Here is a 24,606-nt window from a genome sequence, read left to right as displayed (position 1 = left end):
TCCGCTCGGTCAGCTGACCACACAGGAGAGATTTGTAAACGGAACTATCAAGTGCTGCCATGTTCCTTATCACGGATCGATTTGTCGATCGATTACAGTGTTTGTGAGATCGTTGGAAGCGTGTGCTTAAGTCGCCCCGTTTTAAAAACATTGTACATTGAGTCGCAGCCTTGAATACGAGTCCTCTGAATCGGTAAGTCTTTTAATTTTCTCCTGGTTTAGTCGCTGTCGTTTCGTCGGTACAGCGTCATTGCACTTGCACTGGAAGTATCGCGTATGATCTGATGCTAATGTTTACGCAGTGGTGTCATATGTTTGTCAACAATCTATATTTACTGTCAACACCCCTGCCTTTTTGTCTTTAATGGAAATGGAGTAAAACATCATTTTAAATTGGATTACACGGAACATATTATCTCCCAACGAGAGCTAGCAACTGGGAGTAGCGGCGCTAGCTAATGTGTGAAATCCCCTGTGAAGACGCGAAAGTATTTTGTTAAACTAACTGTAAATGTTTGGGTTTAGTGATGTCGGAGTACACGTGAATAAATGGTTAGGGTGTTGTATTGGTTTCACAGTTTTAAACTTGAGGCGTAACACCACACATTAGGCTGATAAAGCTGCAAGTCTCGTTACATAATGTTTGTTTTAAAGTGGAGAGAGCTGTGGCAGCGTCATGCTCAAGTACATAAGGAAAGCAGCTGTGCAAATGCAGAAACAACATTGGAAATGTCCCCTGTTTTCAGAAAAATCTACAGTCACGAAAAACATTATATAAATATGACACAATCATAACAATCAAACATAAGATAACATAAATATACAACATTAAAATAGATACAGTAAAACTCATATGAAAATCACATGTTAAATGCAAATTGTAATATAGATATATATAGATAAACATTTTCTGTAGATTTGCGATTACAATACATTTTCAATGTATCATGCAGTCCTATATGACTTGAACAAGCACAAAACAGAAGAATGAAATACATGAGACGATGATCACAGTTAAAGACATCCAAATAAAGAGGTTTGTTCAGAAGGGTAAAAAACCTATTGGATTGCATAGATTGCACTTGGCACATATTATTGCTCTGAACACTGGGGTATATGTATTTACAAACTATCTTGATCTTGGTGTCATGTGTTATGTTTTCCTCCCCCTCAGTCTCTGACACCATGCTAGCCACAGTGACTGCTGTGGTTAGGTTTGCTCAGTACAATGGCAGTATTTCACCCACACCTCTGGAGAACACAACAACATTTACGACATGGAAACCTGATCGTGAAGCCAACATCACCAAGCCTCACAAATGTCTGCAAGTTCTCTATGAGGACATTGGAGAGTCCAGGTACCGGGGAGCTGTAGTTTTACTCTTGATTCAATGAGTGAAGTTGAAATATGCCTGACCTCCTGACCTTTATCTCTCTGTTCTAGGGTGCGGTTCTGGGATATGTTATTGCTTGTGCCTAATGTGGCCTTTTTTGTATTCCTGATGTGGAAGTTGCCCTCCGCCAGGGCAAAGATTCGACTCACTTCCAGCCCCATATTCGTCACCTTTTACCTGCTGGTAAGACACAAACATTTACCCAAGTCAAGTTAGCTTAAATTAGTGCTGCACAGTGGTGCTGGTGTTAATGCCAATCTTTGAAATACACGAAGGAGAGAAAACAGATTTCTTCACAAAAAGAAAAACTTTTAACTATGTCTTACAACAAGGACGCATAACCTTGATGAATAATCGACTGATAAAATTCTTTCTTGTTTACTGCTGTTACTCCTGTTCTCCCACTATTGCATTGTCCACTGGATTATTCTTTCCAGTGATGGTATTCGAACAGCAAAGATTAGAGGTGGATATTCTTCAGGTTTGCGGTGTCTGGAAAGGCAACAGAATTTTTTTAGAGAATGTGAACTCTGCATTGTTGCTATCACATTAATGTAAACACCTAATTCTAGTGTTGTTGTCAGGGCTGTCCCTGGCTTTTAACTCATACCCACAACCGCATGCTAATTTCACATATTCTGGCCTCCCTCCATCGTCTCTCTGTGCCTTACGAAATCCATTTAAAAATAATTTATTTGCTTTTAAATCCTTCAACGATGTCGCTCTCCTCCCTCGCTCACTGACCTGCTTCCAGCACGGGCTCTCAGGTCAGCTTATCAGCTGCTCTTGGCTGTCGCAGAAACGAGGTTGAAGCACAGGTGAAAGTGCATTTTCGGTCACTGCTCCCAAACTTTGTACCACAGGCCTCTTACTAAAATACACCTTTTCCTTGGCATTTAATGTTTTTCTAATGTAACTAAACAGCATGTTTACATAAAATATATCACATTTATCACAATATATCACAGTCTGTTACATGTTACATAGCCAGCACTGTTGGTATCATTAATGTTGAACTCAACTCATTGTGTATTGTGCTGTGTTTCTCAGGTTTTTGTTGTAGCAGCAGTTGGAATCACCCGGGCCATCGTGTCCATGACTGTCAGTGCATCCAGTGCTGCCACCATCATAGACAAAGTAAGGACGGGCTCACACAAAACTAAAATGTAAAAAAAGTTTTAAACCTTTATGTATAAGTCACAGCCATCATGTTGGTAATGGTTGCATGTTGTTCTCTTTAAGGTGTTTACAAACAAATGAAAAAGTCAAGCTACTTGATTATACTGTAATGCAATGTAAATAAGTGCACTCAACATAAATAGATTGATTTAATGTAATTACAGGCTTATTCCGAGCTGTACTCATCACAAGACATTCATGATGACTGTACACTTCAGTGAAAACAAAGCTTTTCATTTGAAGGACCATAAAATCTGTTATGTTTCAAATGTGGCATTACATCTTACACGGACTGGTAATTTATTTACAGATTTGCAATTAAACGCTTTCTCTGCATAGCATGTACCGTACATACATGGTGGTTTGCAGCATTGCAGCAAAAATTCAAGTATGGCATACATAGCGTGTGACCGAGTTTGCGGGGCTTTCATGACTGAAAGTAAAAGCATAGCTGACATTTCTCGCATACCAGACGTGTTCCCACAGTGTGCTGGAGTTGACCAGTCACCTTACTAGCTGATTATCAGGGGCCGATATCAGGCATTTTGTTTTCCATGGGCTAATTAGATTAAATGAGTTAAAATAAATTGTTTAAACAAAAAATTGTGATTGAGAGATTTGCGTTTTTATTGTAAACACAAAATAGTAACTACTGGTATCAATATCGACCCTGAAAACCCAATATTGGTCGACTCTGTCAACAGTAAAAAAAAACAACAACCCACTAATGATCACAATATTCTTAGTTGTGCACACTCTGGATCATTATGTGATGTGGTCTATGTCATACTAGATACACATGATGTTTTTTTTGTCTCTTTAGGTGCTGTGGGAAATCACCCGCTTCTTCTTGTTGGCTATTGAGCTCAGTGTCGTTATCTTGGGACTGGCTTTCGGTTAGTGCTTTTTTTCTGGTTTCATTTCTCATTACGTGCTAACTTGAGTTTTTTTTTCTGTCTCTGTGTTTGTGACACGTTCCATCACCTGTACTTTTTAGGTCACCTGGAGAGCAAGTCCAGTATAAAGCGTGTGCTGGCGATCAGTGCTGTCCTGGCTCTGGCTTACTCCATCACACAGGTAATGACAGATGACAAGACGATATAGCATTTTTGAAGGTTATACACTTGCCAGTAACTTTATCAGATACAGGGGGCCGGGACTAAAGTGGTGCCTGGCATGATCTTCAAAGTTTGACTTGTTATGCTTTCACAGATGGTCTTCTGAATAACTTATTTATTTAATAAGTTCTTTGATTTCTTTCTATCATCTGTAACAAGTCTGGCTGTTGTTGTCTGAGCTCTGGCATCAACAAGGCATTTTTCAAGAGAACATGTTCCACTCAGTGGATATTTTGTTTTCTTTTCTTCTTTCTTTTTTTTTTTTACCATTCTCTGTAAATCCTAGAAATTGTTGTGCAGGAAAATTCCACTAGGTCAGCCTTTTCAGAAATACTCCACAACAGCCCAGTCTGGCCCCAACAACGATACAACGTTCAAAGTCAATTAAATCACCTTTTTATTCACATTGTGATGCTCACTTTACATTTCACCTGATCGTGGCTTATGGCCACGCTCACATTATCAGACTTTTTTTACCCAGTTGTTTTGACTCGGATCAGATTTTTTTTTTCAGGGTTGCAACAACACAGGAATCTGATCGTCAAGATCATACATAGTATATTCAATATGTGACAATGTGACATAAATGAGAACAGTAGTATTAAAATCCATGCAGCTTTTTGCCCTGATGCATGTGCCAGTCGTCGTTGTCTTGTTCTCTGGAGCTAAATCTAAATCACAAATTCACTGCAGTAAATTCACTTTCTGAATTTCCCCAATGGGTACCTAATAAAGGTACATTTTATGTTTTGTTTTTTTGTGTATCCCCTGCTTCTCCTACTTCCGTTGCGAATGGTCTCACAAATATGACTTTACTGTTGTTGTTGATGACGCATGCAAAAAGGTATTTGTGTGCATGGGTGTTATTCAAGAGAGCAGTCGCATGAACCACCATATCTGATCTGTAAGTGATCAGATTTGAGCAATGTGGAATCTGAATGGAATCTTAATATGCATTGAGTTTGCTGCCATGTGATTGGCTGTTACATATTTTTGTGAACAAGCCGTTGAACAGGTGTACCTTATAAAGCGGCTAGTGGATCTCTAGTAACATTGCCCAGCAGAAAATGATTGGAAGTTGTTATTATGCAAAATATGCAGTACATTTCTCATTTTTAATTGGTCAATTGTTTTAGGGCACACTAGAAATCCTGTATCCAGACAGTCACCTCTCTGCTGAGGACTTCAACATCTATGGCCACGGGGGGCGGCACTTCTGGTTGGCCAGTTCCACCTTCTTTTTCCTGGTCAGTAAAGATAGTAGATCTGCAGCAGTAGCGACATGAGCTCACACTTTTCACACTGCTGATATTTGATTAATTATTTATCATTTTTAGGTGTACTCTTTGATTGTGGTCTTGCCTAAAACTCCGGTGAGGGAGAGGATATCTCTGCCATGTAAGTTCAACTTAGAAAATAACATTTTGTGAGTTTAAATACCAGCATAAATATTTCATGTGATTTAGAATTAAGGGAAACATTTTCCACTGAAGAATGTTCTTTACACCATAAATGTCTGTAAATAATGTAAATAATATGTCACATTATATCCAAGTCTCTGCTTTAATTTAATCTGGTTTTTATATTGGTATTAAAAAAACTGTTGGCAAACTGACCTTTTTATTGAACGTTATTAGCTTCTACATCCCTCCATTTTCAGTCGACTCAGGCCCACATGAACTATCATTAAACAAACAAAAACATAATCAGCCCAAGAAGCATTTAGCATCTTTTTGAGCCCTTGCCATTTTGGTACGGTTTGATGAAAAGCTTATATCTCTCAGACCTTTTAGTCAAGATTGAATCAGATGTACTCAAGTTAAATCAGAGACTTGATGCTTAAATGTACTCGTTATTTCTATTTCAATCGATACATTCTGAAGCAGAAAAGGGAGAGGAACAAAAAAAGTGTACAGCTGTCCTCTCAACAGCATGAAATGAAAAGCCCTTGTCCTCTGTTTAACCTTCTTCTTTGTTTGCTTGCTGTGTTTAGCTAAGAGGAGTTTCTATGTGTACGCTGCCATCCTGGCTTTACTCAACCTGGTCCAGGGTCTGGGCAGCGCTCTGCTCTGTGCTGGAATCATAGAGGGTCTCTGGTCAGTAATATTGTCATCAGTGCTGTGTGTAGCAGCATGTCCTTGCACAGTACATTTGCCACAGAACACTGGACACTGGACACTGGATTTCTGTTATTCAACCTGCTTATGTTGCAGTTGTTAAAGGAGAAATTGAAGCTGAGTAATGTTTTTGGACCGAGAGCAGCTATTACTTTAAAACCAAAGATTTATGTCGGACAACCTTTTTAGAGAAATGGATTTGGACCTGGGTGGCTGTTTTTCTTTCAAAGTCTTCTCTGTAAGTGATTTTTTGTTTCCTGCTGGGTTGCAAAGAAGGGACTGAGTCAAGTGTAGATGAGAACATGACAAACAGACACAATATAATTACGTTATGATTAATTATGTTATCACAATATAATTCAATGGCAAGACAACAAAGATTCAATATATGCCCACTGGCCACTTTATTAGGGACACAAGATGCTTAATGGGTTAGGAGAGACGTGATGTGATGTTGCTGTAGCCCATATGCTTCAAGGTTTGATATGATGTGTGTTCATAGATGGTCCTCTTTGTACCCTGGTTTTAACAAGGTTATTCTAGCTATTGTTGCCTTAGTATTATCTAAAACCACCTCTGGCATCATTGGGGTATTTTTTTTGTCAAGAAAACTGCTGCTCACTGAATATTGAATATGACACGAACAATCATAGGACATTCACAGCCCATTAAATTATAATTTTTCTTCGTTTTTAACATCAGCAGGTCGTTTTGACCATGTTTACATGTTTACCCTAAATGTATTGAGTTGATGCCATGTAGTAGGCTGATTGGATATTTTGTGTTTACCAGCAGCTGAATTGGTGTACCTAATAATAAAGTGGTTAGTGAGTGTGTATCCCTGTGATGTGTTTATATACGTGCAAACACATTTTGAGTTGCAACGTATTGTTATAGTTAATTTTTTTTTTTACAATTTCTTCAAATCTTTATTATCTGACATTTATTATTGTTATTGCCTGATTTAATATTTATCATAATAACCTTTTCAACCATGTCTATGTTCCCCAACTCTAACTTGTGTGTATTATGTCGTTGCTGATCCAGCTGTGTGGATGTCACTACCTTCCTCTATTTCTCCACATTTGCTCCACTCATCTATGTCACGTTCCTCAAAGGCTTCTTTGGGTATGTAAAGAGAATCATAGAAAATATATGGAAAAATACAATAAGTTGATCTGGTTTTTCCTGTTATTTCACTACTCTTCTCCTCTCTCACAGTTCAGAGCCCAAGATCCTGTTCTCCTACAAGTCACAGATAGATGAGCCGGACGACACCGACGTCCACCTTCCTCCGACCGTCGCTACCACTCTTGGCCGTAAGGAGCTGAATGACCAGGGTCTTTTCTACTCCTCCACCCAGATCGATGGCTCTGGTCCAGGCAGCTCTCGCATGGTGGGAGCATACCTGGATGATGTTGCCTCTGGACCGTTTGGGTCCAGCAGCATTAACAGTATTGAAGCCGACCGCTGGAGACCCATCAATGCCTGAGATGGTCATCCAGCTGGACTTTAAATATAATGCACACATGTTGGGCAGGATGGAGACCAGTGGAGTTGATCAAAACAAACAAAAAAACGCACAGCATTTGGATACTAATGGAGGGGGACCTATGCTCGTCATTTATGTGGAGGACTGTGGATTTAGCAACTGCTTTTGTAAAACAGTTGCGAGAGTGCACTGCTGCTGTGGCTCTACACTCAGAGTTGTTCTGTCCTTTGTTGTGGCCCCGACTGACTCCATGTTGATCGTGTTCCACAGGCTTTTAAATGGGGGGGGGGGGGGGGGGGCGCTTACTGACTCATGTTACCACATTTTCTGTCATTCCAGCATCAAATGCTCAATCTTCAGTGTTGACATTTTAGCTTCATTTTAAGTTCCAGAATCTTAAACATCTGTACATTCCCACTAAAGCCTTTGAATAACAATATCTTTGCTGACTTTATCCGCTGCCCTGTATTAGAATTGTGTCTCCATTGTCACTGTGCCTCTTAATACAGGGCAAGGACTTGTGTGTTTTGACAGGTGTACTTTGTCTTCTGAGATAGGTGCTGTTTGTCCTGGTAACAAGTGAACAAGTATTAGTGTGATGTGCGTCAACACAGCCTAATAAGAAAATCATTAAGTCGTTAATGCAGGCTTTGCATTCATTTTAAAAACCACATGCCGTCTGTGAGACTCCCTGCTTAGAGGCTGAGACCAAAACAAGTGAACAATACAAAAATCACATCTCAGCCATGTGTTTTCATTCCTCTTTTATTTTATTTGGTTTTGCTTCTTTCTCCCATCTGATTTATCACTCCTACTGAAAGCACAAAAGCACACTTCATAGCGATTATGGAGACGTCATCATCTGTGTGATTCAAACAAGAAATATGAACCTATTTTTTTTGTGTTCACATTCAGACCTGTGTTCTTTCCCTATCAACATGTCTTATTCAGCTTTGCTTGCTGCAGAAGAGGTTTTCTGATGTATGTATGTTGTTTTATTTTGCTGCTACCCCACTCTTTGTTCCCTCATTTGTTATAGTTTTTATATTATATAAAGAGAAGTGGTAACCAGTTGACCAAAAAGAAAACATTGCTCAATTCTATCGCATGAAATTGTGGTGTTTATACAGCTTTGGTACAAAGATGAATAACTTTGTTTCCCCTCTAAACAATAAGGCTTTCAGTGGTTATTTAAGAAAAAAAAATCATCCTGATTCATTTTATATCAAGTTTGACTTGTTTATATCTTGGCTCAATTCATGATCCATACTCGCAAACATATTATTACAGAAGTATAACTTTGAAACCACTTCATATCACATTTACTTACAGTAATACAAAGGAGATAGTATATGAAGCAAGTTTTCCCCTGAACGTGTGTTTGGCAGGAGTGGATTACTGTATTTAAGATGGCAGTATTTAGTGGTGAACTGTGTGCAGAAAATATAGAGTGACATATTTTTCACTACTGCAAAGTGAAGAAGTGCTATATTTACAAGTAAACACAGTAAATTGCCTAACTCTTGGAATGTTTGTATTCATATTTGAGTGCTGGTTAACCCTGTTGCATTGCTTGGCGTTCGAATAGTGATTGGAAACACCAGTATGCTATTTTATGACATTACGCTCAATGTTACGGAAATGAAAAGTGCACATTCTGGATACAGAAGTTGTTTGAGGAGGAAATAATTTTGCAAATGGTGTGTTAAAAAAAACAAAAAAAAACGACGCCTTTTTTTTAATTTAAGTGCATTGATTGTATAGTATTCAGTACGTACTAATGCAATGTGTTGAGCGTTGCATGAGCAACAGAATAAACAATGAACTACTTGATGTGCTTTGTTTGGAGAAAAGGACACTTAATCGTGGCCTGTGGTCATGGTGTATAGCATATTGAAATGTGGGATTGGGTGCCGCCATGTGGTTCATTTTAGGAACTACACTCTTCTATAGTCCTATACGAGGGTTATGTTCAGGTTTTTTGAAGGATGGGAGTGTGAAAGTATCACTATTTTGATAACATTTTACTTAAGTACAAGTAAATGTACTGGTCTAAAAATGTACTAAATTTAAAGTAAAAAAGTAGCTTGTTTAAAATTTACTTAAATAAAAGTTACTTTTTTAACAAGGTTGGGCTTCTTGTGTCTTGCAAAAAGGACAAGGGGATACAAATCTCACATTAATTGATTTCAATTAAAGGCAAACCTGTATAAAATAAAATATGTAAACATAATGTATCAGTCAAAGTGGGTCAAGGTCACGAATGCTTAACTTACTCAATCAGGGACCTTCATTAGTGCCAATCCACCTGTCATTCACTGCCAAGGTTTCTGGTGCATGATTGATTGATTGATTAATTAATTAATTAAAAAAATGAGTAAAAATTGTTTTACTCATTAATGGATGTGATTTAAAATGTAGCAAAGTACAGTACTTAAAAAAAAACATACTTAAGTAAAAATTACAGAAACACGAGGTAAATGTAATTCATTACCTTCCACCTCTGTGTTTGATACAGTACACACAGAAAACTGCTTATTTGGAGATGGAGACAGGACGGCCAGGTCTTCATTTACCCGTTGATTTGAAGTGAATGGGCACAACAAATTGAATCAAATCGTAATACAATGTACTCAGCAGAGGATATGTACTGAAGACCCAAATGATTCTAACTATTTGGAATATTTTCTGAGGTTACCCCAAGTGTCAGTATGTTGAGGTTTACTTCAGATTGTCTCCTTGCTGTCCAAAACCCCTTGGACGTATTGCAGATGTAGTGAACTGCAGTCAGAATGTGATTGATATTTTACTTAAAACAAGTTTTCTCTGCTGTCAGACAATATATGTATATGTATACTGTAAGTCACACTCAATAAAACCACAACTAGCCCTTTAAAAATAATCCTTGCGTTTTCACATGTTCTGATATTGTAGTTTTTGTCTTTTAAAGTTTGGCTACAGGCTTTATCAGTGGTACAGTATTTAAACTACATCTCCCGTCTTCCCTGAGTCCACAGAGCTGCACCGCCTTCATCCATTGGCTCTGAGCTTTTTCATTCAGCCAATCCGCTTTGAGGACACTGCAGCGCCGCCAGTGACCTTTATTGAAGTCTTCAGCTACACCAGTCCCAGTGGCGGCGCCTCCTGCCGCTCTGTCATCCATGTGTGTCGTTCTGTGACAGCTGTGGTTTTATTGTTTTTATCTGGTCATAATCAGGTACGAGCAGCCGCGGACAGCCGGTGAAAATGGGAGCACACGAAAGCACGGCACGGAGAGTGTCATTCGGAATGGACGAAGACATGAAGGTCACAGTTATTGAAGGAGTGAAGGTAGATACATGCATATAACTGAACGTATCGCATAGTGTGAAGCCAAAGTTTGAATTAGTCTCACACTGTAAACGCTGAAGCTAATAGCCGTTGTGGCTGGCGGGTTTGACAGGACAGGAGAGTTCCCATGTCCTCAGACGAACTCCGGTCACACACGGTCACATACCCGGTCTCTTTCCAGTGCCGTGTCTTCGCTGCCTGAGGTCAGGAGACATGTGGGCAGTGGGCACCCATTAAGGCCCATTTACACTCCATTTTCGTCCGTTTTATGTCCCAAACGTTTTCGTCCCTCACTACCCTACACCTCCACGTTGGTATTAGACAATGCTTCCTCTAGAGGGCAGTGCCAAGTACCAATGTTATTTTATTGTGCTTGTTTCAATATAGACTCAAACGTAAGCGGATTTCGCAGTGGTGGTATGTAAGACCACTAAATGTGAGTCGTCTCTAATGGGGAATATTATTCATTGGTTTAGTAGCTGATGAGAGAGGAGCCAATGATGAGCGGCATTTTCGATATGTCCACTGCAACTATTTCTAAAACCCTTATATCGGCTCTTATTGACTCTAAACTGCCCCCATGATTTCCGGCGGTATTGCTCCGTTTTGTCCGTCATCTTAAACTCCCCTGAGGCGTACAATAATGGACGAAATAAACACAAAGTAAGGACGAAAGGTTCCATCTATCTTCGTCTTTTGCATATAAATGGGCCTTCAGTCAACCATGGTGTGCAATTAAGCTGTCATTTACAGAGACATGTTGACGTTTAGCATTGTAATATATAATATTCTGTATTAAAGCTCCAGTGTGTCACTTTTTTGGTACAAATACTGTAATTGTCAGAATTATGGTGTGTTCCATTTAAATGGAGGTTGGAAGTGGGAGTGGCATTGCCTCTGAGTTCACCGCGTTACAGTTAAGTCGGGCTCGGCCTAGCAGTTGTTAGCAATATGAGTTCATAACATGCTATTTTGCGCACAAAACAGCAACATGTCCACAAATAGAAAAACGGTCTTTGTTTACGCCTGACTTAATGTGAAACCAATGAGACAGAAGTGCAATTAACAGTAAAACTAGTAAAGATTTAACTAGTGATGCAAGTGGCAGCCATCTTGGAATCCTTTTGTTTGGATATGTGAGGTTGCTTCCACTTTCCCCTTTGAGCATTCTGACTACAACTGGAACGCACCATTAGCCCACTCCTCGAGTGAACCTGTAGAGCTTTCTGAAAGGACGACTCCAGGTCTATATTCCAACTGTTCTCTATCAAAATTTGTTTGTGTATCTCACGACCTCCCTCATGTCTCAGAGACCCGGAGATAAGTCCTTAACACAAACTTTGCTAGTGAAGCAAGAAGGCAGCAAAGGCAGAGCTAGTGCTAGCTACACACAGATTTAGAAAATAATTAAGGACTTCTATGTCACAAGAAGAGAAAAGCTTAGAGATATGTTATATTTTTGATTATTTTTTTAGTATCAATACCTGTAGATTTACTCTTTTCAGTATCTGGTGGGCAAAATTAAACATTTAAGTGGGCTGACTTTGGCCTGGAGGCCCCACATTGGGCAGTCCTGAAGGGTCAGGCCAGCTCTTATGTCACTCAGTAATGTAACATGTGGGCTTTTATTCTGCTGCTTGCCTGGGCAGTCACACACCTATCCTGGTCTGGTCATACACCCGAGGCCTTGTATGTGTGTTTATGTGCGTGTGTCTGTTCCCGCACTCCTGTGCAGCTCTCGGAGGATGTGCTCCGGTGGATGAGGGAACATCGGAGGTCCGACAGTGAGAAGTCCTCGACATCGCCAACAGACGGCAACAAACCACCAGAGAGTACGTCCCACACTCACAGACCTATCCTTTTTGTTATTATTTACAGACCTGCTGTGTCATCCCACTCACATGTCACTTTATTAGGGACACCCAGCTGCATTTATACTTTCTTTATAATCATAACACCACTTTAATGCAGTTTCAATAAATATGAGGAACTTGTTGTAGGTAGGATTTATTACACTACAGTGCCAGATGAGTTAATGAGAACTTAAAATCATAGATAAGAATCATTTTATACATTGAATGGACAGCACACAGTATACACTTTTTAAAGGTCCAGTGTGTAAAATTTAGGTGAAATTGTTTTCACTTGGCAGAAATTAAAGATAGGATTATTATCCTTTTTTTATATAAGTGTACAATCATTGAATGCATTGTTGTTTTTAGAGCTGAAACCATTAATCGATTAATCGCTTATTAATCGATTACTAAATTAATCGACAACTATTTTGATAAGATCTTAAGATAAGATTTCTGATTGTTTAAGCTTCTTAAATGTGAATATTTTCTTCATCACTTTGCTCTGGATAACAAATCATCATTAAAATCATTAAAAGTGAATCATTTTGGTTTGTGGACAAAACAAGACATTTGAGAACATCATCATTTCCAGGTTTGACGAACACCGATCAACATTTTTTCAGGTTTTCTGATATTTTATATACCAAACGATTAATCGAGAAAATAATCGACAGATTAATCGATTATTAAAATAATCGTTAGTTGCAGCTCTAGTTGTTTTTATTACAACCCCAGAATGAGCCTTTCATATTTATACCAAACTCTCTTGAGTTTTGATGCTAACTGAAGGCTACATAGTTTCTAGCACTAAGGAAAGATGAGGTGAGGGATATTAAGCTGCAACTTTTTAAATTTTACACCCTATACCTTTTTTCAACATGGTGAGCCTGTTGCTGCATCACTGTGCTTTTTAAAATAAACTCTGCTGTTTGAGTTTGTTGGTAAATGTTAGTGAAATTAAAAATGAAAATGTTTTGGCATGTGAGCATCACAAGTCAATTTGAAAACAGGAACTTGGTTCTCATTTTAATCAACTTAATACGGATCCTTTTGGCAGGGGCTGTGATTGGCCAGAACTAAACCCTCTACACCACTTATCATTTGTTGGATCTGTCCATAAAACTGTTCAGGAAACTTTATTTATTTATTTATTTATTTATTCATTCATTCATTCATTTATTTATTTATTTAATTATATTGATATTCTTCCCATTTCAATTACAGGTCCAAAACCCACAGGAGCTTCTGCTACAGAAATACAGGAAGAACTGCGTAAAGAGTAGGTGCTCATATGTGACACAGATGTGTTTATATTATTTTATCTTATATACAGTACATTTGGATTGTGTGTTTGTATCGGCTGAGGTTAAAACACTTCTTGTCCTTCCCTGCTTTAGCTTTGAGCGTCAGCAGGCATTTGTGCAAGAGAGTTTGTCCAGACTGGCTCAGAAGGAGAGAGAGACGGCTGCAACCACAGGCCTCGATGAGCTGATGCCCAAACTCATCGTAGAGAGAGGGAAAGTCCACGAAGAGCAAGAAAAAGCCATGTTATTGGTGAGTAAAAAGTACACTGCTATAGCAAAACTATAGGGGAAAAAAACCCAAAAAAACTGTAAAGTATAGACATTTTTCTGTACTGTGTTTTCACCAAGTTTGAAAACTGGCTTCACTACAGTATAAATCTATTTATCTACCAATAACATTGTATTCTGTTCGCTTCATCCATACCCATATTCTTTTGTTTCAATTACTACATTTTTTTAATTCTAGAAGTCCTTGGCTTGTGTGTATGACAATATCACCTTCTTCCTTTTCTATTGTAATGCACAGGCCCAACCACAGACATTTTTGTAAAAATGTGTATAGAAACAGACAATTTATTGCCTGTGTAAATGTCATTAGGATACTTTGAATGTATATATGATAAAACACACACACACACACACACGTATATATATGTGTATATATATGTATATGTATATGTATATGTATATATATATATATATATATATATATATATATATATATATATACATACATATATATTGATATAAGTATATATCAGTATTAATCTGTGCAATAATCCGGTGTCTCTGCACATTTTAATTGAACCTTCAGCAGAAAAAAGTGTATATTATATAAATATCTTAAGAACTACCATATGTATTAGTCTGTTATTGTCTATGTAGGTAGATGCCATCACCGATTTCAACGGGTTGCGACACTATTGGATGAAAGCAGAAACATTAACAATGCTGTCTGCATTTCTTTTTACATTTTACACTTACGCAGGTGTCACATCTGTTTCTGCAGTCTGATTAACTCTACCAGTGCGCGCGTGTGTGGTGTGTGTGTGTGTGTGTGTGTGTGTGTGTGTGTGTGTGTGTGTGTACAGTGACTGCATTGATCCTTGTCTGCACGTACACCAGCTGACTGCTCTACTTGTTGACAGAGTTTTGTCAACTTCAGAATTCTGACTGATAATGAGTGACATGACATTACAGAGTGTGGGAGTGAAAGTCAGGTGATAGCAGCTGTAAATAATGTCTTCAGGATGTCGATAGAAAATGGAGAAATGACTGATTCTGTACACTTTGGTCTAAGGACCCTAAAACGATCTACTACAGTATAACACATGGTCTCGGGTGCATTAGGACGTATCCAATTCCACTTTTGCTACTTACACAGCATGTAATCTCAGTGCAGAGTGGTTGTATTTACTGTCTGAATCATTCTTAGAGTTTTACTTATCATTCCCTTTAAAGTAATGTAGATCTTTCAAAATGATGATTCAGTTATCAGCAAACACTACCTGGTTGGTTCTTGACCCCACTATCAACTTTGAGGTAAAATCTCAGTTAACAGGGACTTTCAGTTCCACTTTCACCTCATCGCCGCTCTGATTTTTTTCCACCGTTGTTGTTTCTTGTTTACCTGGATGGTGTGACACAGTACATTTGAGGCGTTTTTTGTGTTACACACAGATTACTTCTGTAATTGAGCTAAAAGGCTTGTTTTGACACGGATGATTTTTATCTGAAAATACAAAAGGGAAACATCTCCCTATTTAGCCCCTCTTTAAGGTCCAGTGTGAGATGATGTCAGAATTAAACAAAAAAAAGTATACTTTATTTTTATAAATGTACAAACACCTTCTTTTTCATTGCCCCAGATTGAGTCTTTCAATATTTTTATATTGAGCAGGGCCAGCTCTACAGTAACTGCCATTTTTGACCACTATGTTTTTACAGTAGCCAATATTGGACGATTAAAAACAATTCAAACTCTCCTGTATGTACAGGCTTTGCTTTTTAAACTGAGCCAATCAAGATTCCATGAATACCAGCTCAGCATGTGACTTCCAGATGGAATGAGGGCTCTCCATAATCTGAGGTGTGAGAGTCTCTCCCTGTTACATGCTTGTATCGTTAACACAGAATGAAGTGGAATAAACTTTCTCACTTCTAACAGAGTGTGTAAAAAGGGGCTTCTTCTTTCTTCTTTTTTCTCTCACGTCTTTCCAACTGATTTGCTCTACTGTGTTTTTTCTTTCTTTCTATGTGCCAGCCTGCTATAATGAGCACTGGCAGGCTTACACTGATACGGCTCCAAACATTTAATGATTGCAATGAGATATGGAACAGTATTCTCTCTCTCTGGAGTCTTGTTTTTTTTTTTTACTTTACTGCTCCTTTACTCTTGTGTGTAACACGTTTGAGCTCCATGTTGACAGTGGGATTAATGTAACACAAAGTAGGACTTGCTCTAGGGGTCCACCTACAGTTGGTAAATGGTGTTGCTTGTTACAACTTTAGTTTTCATAGCTTGCGTTTTGGACCCGGCTTATTTAACATACATTCCTCATTGTATGGTTATTGTTTGAAACCAGAAGTTGTGGGACATAGTACCATTTCAGGCAACGCAGAGCTGCTCAGGCTTTGACAGAGGTGACATTCACCCTGTTGTGAGTTGATTTACCATCAAAAGAATCTTGGCGACGTTGTTTTGAGGTTGAAATCCTACATTTTAGTCGCTTTAAAAGGAAGCTCAGAGTTTAGTTTGGTTTAGGTCTTTCAGATGGCAGAATAAAAGAGTAGATGCATGTGTGAATCTATACAACATGAAACTTCAAGTGCGTGTGTTTGTGTACACGTCTGTAGTAACCTGTGAGGTCACATTTAGATTAAAATCTGTCTTTGTGAGGACATTTTGGTTGGTCCTCACAACTTTAAAGGGCTTTTTGCAGGTTAAGACTTGGGTTTCGATTTGAATTGTGTTTAGGTTAAGGTTAGGGTTAGACATTAACTGGTTAGTTAAGGTTAGTAATAACGCTTTGTCTCGGCTTTCCAAATGAATGTAAGTCCTAAGAATAGCTGCACAAACGTGTGTCTGTAACTAACACCCCCCCCCCCCCCCCACACACACACACACACACACTCCTCCCCAGCAGCTGTAACTGTTCCTTTTCCACCTCTTCTTCTTTCTCACCTGTCCTTGAGTGCCACCTCACCTGTATAACATGTTCATTGTTCCTCAGCGTGATTTGTCTACATTTCGCACATACTTATCAAGACAAAAAAGACCTGAAATCTTCAGGGGCTTTTCCACATGGAAACAGAACTTTGCCAATACAATCGTTTTTTTTTTTAATTCTTAAAATAAAGTTCTCCTTAACACTGCATCGATTTAAGAAATGTCCTCATCTACACAAATCCCACCCCTCCAAAAACTGTGTATAACTGTAAAGCTGAACCAGAAAAAACAGGGATGGAGCATGAACGTTTTTAAAAAAAATTTACCTTTACTTGATTTAGTATAATAATATTTGAACTAGTATAATAACAAGGGGATTAAGGAAAGAAAATTAAAAGTTCTCATAAACTGAATAGACCAAAGCTTCTCCAAACAAAGGAAGAGGAAGATGATGATAGCGTATTGGTTGAATACGATTTTTCCCACTCTTGAACCAGTTTTCCAAAAATATAATTTAATTGCTCCAAAATGCTAGTTCTCCATGGATAAAAAGCTGACATGTAAAAACAAAAACTTTAGCGGATTCTCCTGAAGTAGTTTTCGCGTGTACGGCGCCTAGGATTCACTTCTAAGATTTAAAAGATGTGCTTGGTTTATATACTTTTTTTTTGCTGAGTTGCTTCGACTTTTCAAGAAGATTGAAAGGACTTGCAAATCTGCTTGAAGAGCAAATCTGTTTCAAAAGCTCCTCCACTATCAAATCTCCCAGCTTAGCAGGTGGGCTTCCTCTTCCTCTTTGCATTTTCCATCAACCTTGCATCCAACACCAGCGACACAGCTGGAAACTTATAGGAAAAGTCTCTTCACCTCCTCTCGTTCCCTCTTCTCTTCCACCTTAAAATGTTTTGAGTAGTTTGGTAGCTGCTTTATTTCCCAGAGGAGAAGACTAACACACACACACACACACACACACACACACACACACACACACACACACACACACACACACACACACACACAGTCACTGCGGTTGAAAATACACAAACACATATATGGCAAGTGTTATTTCCCCACATGCACTTTTGCCTCCCCCAACATGCATCCGTGTGCGTTAGTGTTGGGGTGACGGGGGTGAGGAAGGTGGGGGAGGCAACACCTGTCAGAGAGCTGAGTTGCTCCACACACTGCCTCAGGCCTCCTGTCAGGAGCGTTCGCATTAGCCATTTACTCCTGTCTCAGTGCCAACCACCACCACTGGGACTATTTGTGTGTGTATACAGTATGTTCTTGTGTGTGTGTACCTGTGAATTAAACTGGCTCATTTTACAGCAGAGCAATGTGTTTGCTATTGGAAAGGGATTTCTACTTCCAAGGTCCATAAATGGATCAATTAATGTGATATTGTTATAGCATCTTGCTTTTTTATTTTTATTTTTTTTTTTAATCAAAATTCTATTCAATTGTGCAGCACCTGATAGTGTGTGTTCCTAAAACCTGGCTCATGAATAACTTGCCTCCCCCATACCTTCATTCCCCCTTTTTAGTTTTAGTATGTTTAAACATTTATAAAAAATTAAATGAAATCTTCAATATAACAACTAGAGTCTGTGAAAATGAAAATATTAGGGGTGTCGATGACTGTTTCTGAATCACAGATGTTCAATAGAAATTATATTAATTTGCGATTCACAAGTTTTCAGCTCCATCTTAACAATATAAAGCAACTCTTACCACTGTATCTTGATTGGGAATCAGATGAATGCAAAGAAAATGTCTTCATGAACTTGATGTTCAGATTTATGTGATTATTTTCTAAAAAATCTGCTATATAAAAACTGGTCGACTTTTACACTGTTTCAATGTACACACAGGTTTCAGCTCACCATATCACACTGTAGTATAAGTTGCATATTGTATTTTGTGCTTCAAAATTGTCCCTAGTAATATTTTTTGAAGTTAAAATTGAAATCTTGATTGTCACAAAATCACACTGGTATGTATTTGTCATTTAAGGCGAAGAGAGAGAAACTTTCACCCCTCAGCAGATGAATCTTAAAACAGCCTTTCAAGCCGTAAAAACGTGGTGCTTTTTTTTTTAAATCATACACATAAAGAAAAGAAACATACTTGTACTTTACATTGCAGTGATACATGAGTTTACATAATTGACCAGAGTAGTAAGGCTGATTTTTTTTCCAGATCCAGTGTGTAACATTTAGGAGGCTAAAATTGGCTGAAATTAATTGCACATCCCAAGCATATATATAATGAAATGTATAATCCTTAAAAATAAGACTTTTATATCTAGTTGGTCACCATCTTCTGCCACCATCCAGACTTGCCGATTTCCCACATTACAGTTCTAGCTTGACTCAACTCCTGCTCTGTTCTGTTGAGGCTCCAAGCGAGCTGAGTCGATACTAAAATGTGATGTCATGAGTGCAACGTCCGACACAAGAATCAAACCGAACAATGCCGAACTGTAGATGAGTTAAAAAGACTTAAAAATCCTGAAAACATGCGGTAATCTCCAACATTTAGCAACGAGAATGTCTTAAATCTCAATATTTATATAAATATAATAAATATATAACAGAGGAGTCTGACGAAAACCGGCGATCTTGAGCCGAGTCACAACCCGTTCAGTTGTATTTCAGTTCAGTGACTGTGTCAGACGCCCCCATTGAGGAGGTACTATAATAATGGAAAACGACGTGCCTGATACCAAACCGAGTAGTGCTAGAAATGTATAATGGAAAAAGCGCCTTATGCATGTCATATTTTGTGGAAGCTTACATCGCAAACAAAGAAGAATGACATCCATTAGATGTTGGCTAATTCTTACACACTGGACAAAGAAATGTGTACTCCACAGTATCATCATTTCTCAGTGTCATCCACCGTCTCACTCCGCACACAAGTAGACATTTTCAACCTGCCACTCTACCTTATTCAGAGACTATATTTAAAGCTCAGCAGTCACACGTTGAGTGAAGACACGGAAGAGACGGCAAGTTAAGTTAACACCTAGTGTTGCCTCCCCCCATTTTTTTCCTATACTCATTAACACCTGTTTCTTTTCTTCCCCCGGACAATAGTCTCTCTACCTCAGAGGTGACATTTGTGCCGCAAATAACCTGCTATTAGTATGCACAAGCATTCACACACACACACACACACACACACATATACTGAGACAATAGCGAGCATGAGTGAAAAAGAATTGACTTTTTGTACCTGTGTGGTTTTTGTAAGTGAGTCTTTGCTTTCCACACTCACAAATCAAGAGTGCCTCTATTCATTGATTATAAAGTAGGGCTGCAACGATTCATTATTTTCATAATCGATCACTCCGTCGATTATTTTCTTGTTATTATTATTATTTTTTGTTTCCCAAACCTGGAAATGATTATGTTCTCAAATGTCTCGTTTTGACTATAAACCAAATGTATTAGTTTTTTTGTTATTTGGAGCAAAAAACTATTAAAGAAAATATTCACATTTTAGAAGCTGAAAAATCCGAAAATTTGTTGTAATTATTTAAAAAACCATTCAAACAGATGAATCGATTATTGAAATAGTTCTTTCCATATATATATATATATATATATATATATATATATATATATATATATATATATATATATACACACACATAATGATGATAATAATAATAATAATTGGGAATGCTAACTCTTATTATTATATGATTATTCATCACTCTCCTCCCAAATGTCAACATTCCTTTATCACTATGTTCATCTCGTTCAGGACTGTCTCATCTGTTGTATTTTGCAAATGTAGCATGTGACAGATTTTTGACAGAGTAGTTGACATGACTGTTGTTAAATGTCATTAATGATATGTCGATATGAGAATGTCGGCAGTTGCAAAGTTTAAGAGTAAATTATGTGATAAGAGGCCATTGATCGTTCCTAATATTTGATAAATCTCTCACTTCCTCTTTCCTTAAACACCCCAGTCTTGACTGTTTCATAAGAAATCATGTTGTTTGGTCTTATTGTGTTTGCTTGTGAATGCTGTGCTTATTTATTGGAATTTGAATCTTGATTTTAATACATTTATTAGTTTTTAGTGTAATTTTAAACGACATAGTATCTACCACACATTTTAAATCAAAGGTTGTTGAGGGTATGAGAGGGAAACCAGAAGTAGTTCCATAAATAGTCACTAGATGGCATTGGTGAAGTGTGTTTAGTTTACCAGGGATCCATGATAAAGAGCATAGTCTGCACAGCAACATGTGCTCCAAGGGCAACATGTTCTCCCAGCATTTATTCCTCCTCCTTTGGCCCTCATCTTTTTTTTTTTATCTTTCTCTATTCAACCCCCTGTTCCTGTTCTGTGGATGTGCATGTGTGTGTGTGTGTGTGTGTGTGTGATTGTGTGTCTGTGTGTATGAGTGATGACTCAGAGCGAAGCATTTGACACTGTCCAAAAGAAAGATGATGAAAACGAGAGTGAAAAGCCCAACATTCATTAAAGTCAGACCTGAGATGACAAACACTCAGACCACAGTGGATGATGCCACACATATTAACAGCAATTTTGCATCTGCTGCTGCTTCTGCCTCTGCTGATGCCTCTACTGCTACCTCTACTGCTACTGCTTCTGCCTCTGCTGCTGCTTTTGCTTCTGCCTCTGCTGATGCCTCTACTGCTACCTCTACTGCTACTGCTTCTGCCTCTGCTGCTGCTTTTGCTTCAGCCTCTGCTGCTGCCTCTGCTTCTGCTGCTGCTTCTGTTGCTATTGCTGCTGCCTCTGCTGCTTCTACTGCTTCTGCTGCTGCTGTTGCTGCTGCCTCTGCTTTTGCTTCTGCTTTTGCTGCTTTTGCTACTGCCTCTGCTGCTTTTGCTGCTGCCTCTACTGCTGCTTCTGCTGCTGCCTCTACTGCTGCTTCTGCTGCTTAGAAACACTGAGAAGTGTCTCACGAAAGGCTGGAAATGATGTTTTTTGCACTGAATATGCAGCCTTTCACTTACAAGATGTTCATGCTAACCAGCAGGCCTCCCTGCTGTCTGAGTCCAGGAGACATTGGTCTCTGAGTAAACTTCTCTGCTCTAGATATTGGTAGCATGGCTTGATGTTGTTCCATTATTTCTGTTCTGTTTATATATATATTTTGACCATTATGTTTAATGTTAAAGTAAAATTAATTATTGTGGAAATACTGATAATTTATGCCCCCCTGAAACCTTTCCAACTGTGACTTCCCTCTCCATGGCAACATACAGTACATTGTTCTTAGACATTTAGGCTGTGGCCAATTTAACATTGTCGTACTTCATCAAATCTATGATTTGACGTCAAATACAGTGTTAGTATTATAACATCATACCCGCCCACATCCTACCAGCCTCTGGTTGCATCAGCCTGTCAGTTCAGATCACTTCAGCTGCTTTGAATGTTTGCTTTGCAGCAGCACGTGGACACATTGGTGTAGAGGTATTCCATCAATCCAAGAACAATAAGATGATTGTCCTTTAACGTTGTGTATCTATTGAGCGTATAATAATCATCCCATGTTTGCTGGTTGCCATAGCAGGATATATAAATAAAAATCAACATTGAAATGAGGGATGTACCAATCCTGGTCCTCAGTATCTGATTGGAGACCAGGGAGTAGGTTCCTAATGTAGCTCAGCTGTGGACTGTAGAACAGCTTTTATTTGGTGCACAATCATTGTGACATTTATTTCCTATTGCATGTGTTTCATGTAATTGGTCATATTTTAATATGATGCCTCACACACACACACACACTCCTCGGGACTTCAACAGTTGAATGTTGTCATAACTGGAGTTTACCACACCGCTCGTCAATGTTTATGCGGAATATAAATGTGCTGGTATCAAACAAACAGGAAGAGAAGTGATATTTTCAGCATTTTCAGCCATTGAACGTCATATTGCCAAATAAATATGATGGTGTAGCGACACCCCCATCCTCCCTCTATCTCTACCAGCAGTAGCTGGAGTGTGCTCTTCTTTCTTTCTCACAAAACTTCAATCTGAAGTATTTTTTTTTCAATTTACAGACAGCAACCATTTTTTAATGGTGTACTGTGCAGTTCTGTTATCTCGGCAAATATATAAATAAGTATCTGATTTGGACTTGATCAGATTGGGATCAGGGGCCAAAAAAGCTGATCAGAAGATGTTTTTTGAATGGGCATTTGTATTTAATGTAGTCTGATAATTACATGTAAACATACAGGTGTTCAAACCAAATTAATGTCTGCAGCATTTTCTCTTTCCCACCTATGAGGATAGATGTTGTGGTAGATGGTAGTACAGGCAAGAAAGCTCAGAGGAACCTAGACATTGTCAGCATTGGGCTGTAAGGAGCTGAAAGGCGGAGACAAGAGACTTTGATTTTAGCATTGGGATACTTGTTGGTCATCTTACTCTGACTGTCAGTAAGTTAGATAACCAAATCTGCTTGTTAGCCAAAGACAGAGGAAGGAGAGATAAGAGAATGGGTGCAAATAGAGTGGGAAAATGCAGCAAGAAGAGGTTTGTGTTGAAAATTAGTGGGTAAACTTTAGTTTTCACTGCAACCACCGATTTTGAGTCTGCAAGTGTGACATTATTGAGAAGGTGCCGACACACACACACACACACGGATATAAACGCTGAATTTTGTTTCTCAAAGACATTGACAATTAAAATACAAAAGCAGTTCACACAAGACTTAACTACTTGTTATCAGCTAGTGTAATCACAGACTTGACATCTTTTCTGCATGTTAAAGCAGCTCAGCCCTTTGTGCTTGCTCTCACTCGCACCCATATGCACGCACGTACACTACTCTCCCATCTTCTCAAGCGGCGGTAATTGCTGACGAGCGGAGCGCTAACAGGCTGAGGAGATTTTGATCAGTACAGAACGACGAGGGTGGGAGGTGTGGAGGGGGAGGCGAGCATAAATCCTGTCGGTTCAAAGGACAAATGTGTAGGAGTGGAATACCGCTCCCCTCAGAGAGCGGTGGTAATGTAATGAGACAGCTGGACAAGACTTATTATCCAGAGGAACAGCCGTGTTTCCCTGTTGCTCGTTCTTCTGAAGGGGGAATGATGATTTATGTCAGAACAATCAAAGTACAGGCCAAAGGTTTTTGAACCGTGTAACATTTCCTGCAAATGTTGCGTCTCTTTAAGTTGGATTCAGTGCCATGACAATTGAAAAGGCAGTTTACAATATTCTGTAGAATCACACATTCATTGACTGTCTCCTGCTTTATCCTCCACATGAGTGTCGCAGGTTGCTGGAACCAATCCCATCTGACATAGGGGGAAAGGCGGGGGTACACCCCGGACAGGTCACCAGTCCACCACAGCGCCAACATAGAGAGATGAACAACTATTCACTCTCAAACTCACACCTACGGTCTGTTTAGAGTGACTGACTGTGGGAGGAAACTGGAGAAAACCCACGCACACACAGGGAGAACATGCAAACTCCACACAAGCTCTTGGCTGAAACGGGATTCCATCTGGCAACCCTTTTGCTGTGAGATAACAGTGCTAGCCACTAACACTTGATAAATGCTGCTAAGTCAACACCCGAGAGGGAGAACAGTTGTATTAAGTTCTTTCAGAGTAGTTCTAAAGAAGGTCGTAATAT

At 38.9% G+C, this 24,606-nt stretch overlaps 2 protein-coding genes across 3 annotated transcripts in view; both read left to right on the top strand.

Annotated features, from left to right (window-relative positions):
* The first annotated feature begins 17 nt into the window (after nucleotides 1–17).
* tpra1 (transmembrane protein, adipocyte asscociated 1) lies at nucleotides 18–7,592 on the top strand. Its single transcript, XM_058632264.1, has 11 exons — nucleotides 18–193; nucleotides 1,175–1,358; nucleotides 1,445–1,577; nucleotides 2,445–2,531; nucleotides 3,397–3,469; nucleotides 3,571–3,650; nucleotides 4,828–4,938; nucleotides 5,029–5,089; nucleotides 5,685–5,787; nucleotides 6,856–6,936; nucleotides 7,030–7,592. The coding sequence occupies exons 2-11, from the start codon at nucleotides 1,186–1,188 to the stop codon at nucleotides 7,298–7,300; spliced, it is 1,173 nt and encodes a 390-aa protein (XP_058488247.1). The 5' UTR covers nucleotides 18–193; nucleotides 1,175–1,185; the 3' UTR covers nucleotides 7,301–7,592.
* Nucleotides 7,593–10,398: 2,806 nt separating this feature from the next.
* LOC131460996 (MICOS complex subunit mic25a-like) overlaps nucleotides 10,399–24,606 on the top strand; it is a 70,158-nt gene continuing 55,950 nt past the window's right edge. The window contains exons 1-4 of one of the 2 annotated variants that reach the window (XM_058631952.1): nucleotides 10,399–10,630; nucleotides 12,366–12,462; nucleotides 13,711–13,765; nucleotides 13,884–14,040. In XM_058631952.1, coding sequence (XP_058487935.1) covers nucleotides 10,547–10,630; nucleotides 12,366–12,462; nucleotides 13,711–13,765; nucleotides 13,884–14,040 — 393 coding nt within the window. In that variant the 5' untranslated portion in view covers nucleotides 10,399–10,546. The remainder of the gene's footprint in view (nucleotides 10,631–12,365; nucleotides 12,463–13,710; nucleotides 13,766–13,883; nucleotides 14,041–24,606) is intronic. The other variant, XM_058631953.1, reaches the window with a different exon arrangement.

Source organism: Solea solea, chromosome 6 (assembly GCF_958295425.1).
Source record: "Solea solea chromosome 6, fSolSol10.1, whole genome shotgun sequence".
Taxonomy (NCBI): domain Eukaryota; kingdom Metazoa; phylum Chordata; class Actinopteri; order Pleuronectiformes; family Soleidae; genus Solea; species Solea solea.
The sequence above is the reverse complement of the archived record's forward strand: the minus strand, read 5'-3'. Positions and strand labels throughout refer to the sequence as shown.